Here is a 214-nt window from a genome sequence, read left to right as displayed (position 1 = left end):
CGCCCAATAACGTTTTTATGATTATTATTATTATTTTTTTTACCGCCCAATAACGTTTTTATTATTATTATTATTATTATTTAATTAATTAATTTATTTACATTAGTAAAGGTCCCTACCTCCAAAGGGTCAAACGACTCATGCAGCTCATCCACAAAGTCTGATGGGCTTTTCCTCAGAGTCTGGTCAGCAGGCAGCGTGTGGTCATTATAGG

General features: G+C 34.1%; 1 protein-coding gene across 1 annotated transcript in view; it reads right to left on the bottom strand.

The window, feature by feature from the left end:
- Positions 1-119: 119 nt before the first annotated feature.
- LOC109516993 (protocadherin beta-10-like) overlaps positions 120-214 on the bottom strand; it is a gene marked incomplete at its 3' end in the record, with an annotated part of 2,720 nt that continues 2,625 nt past the window's right edge. Inside the window, exon 2 of the mRNA XM_019871856.1 lies at positions 120-182. Within this exon, the coding sequence (XP_019727415.1) occupies positions 120-182 (63 nt within the window). The remainder of the gene's footprint in view (positions 183-214) is intronic.

The sequence above is a fragment of the Hippocampus comes genome, unplaced genomic scaffold (assembly GCF_001891065.2).
Source record: "Hippocampus comes isolate QL1 unplaced genomic scaffold, H_comes_QL1_v1.1 scaffold1850, whole genome shotgun sequence".
NCBI classification, from domain to species: Eukaryota; Metazoa; Chordata; class Actinopteri; order Syngnathiformes; family Syngnathidae; genus Hippocampus; species Hippocampus comes.
The sequence above is the reverse complement of the archived record's forward strand: the minus strand, read 5'-3'. Positions and strand labels throughout refer to the sequence as shown.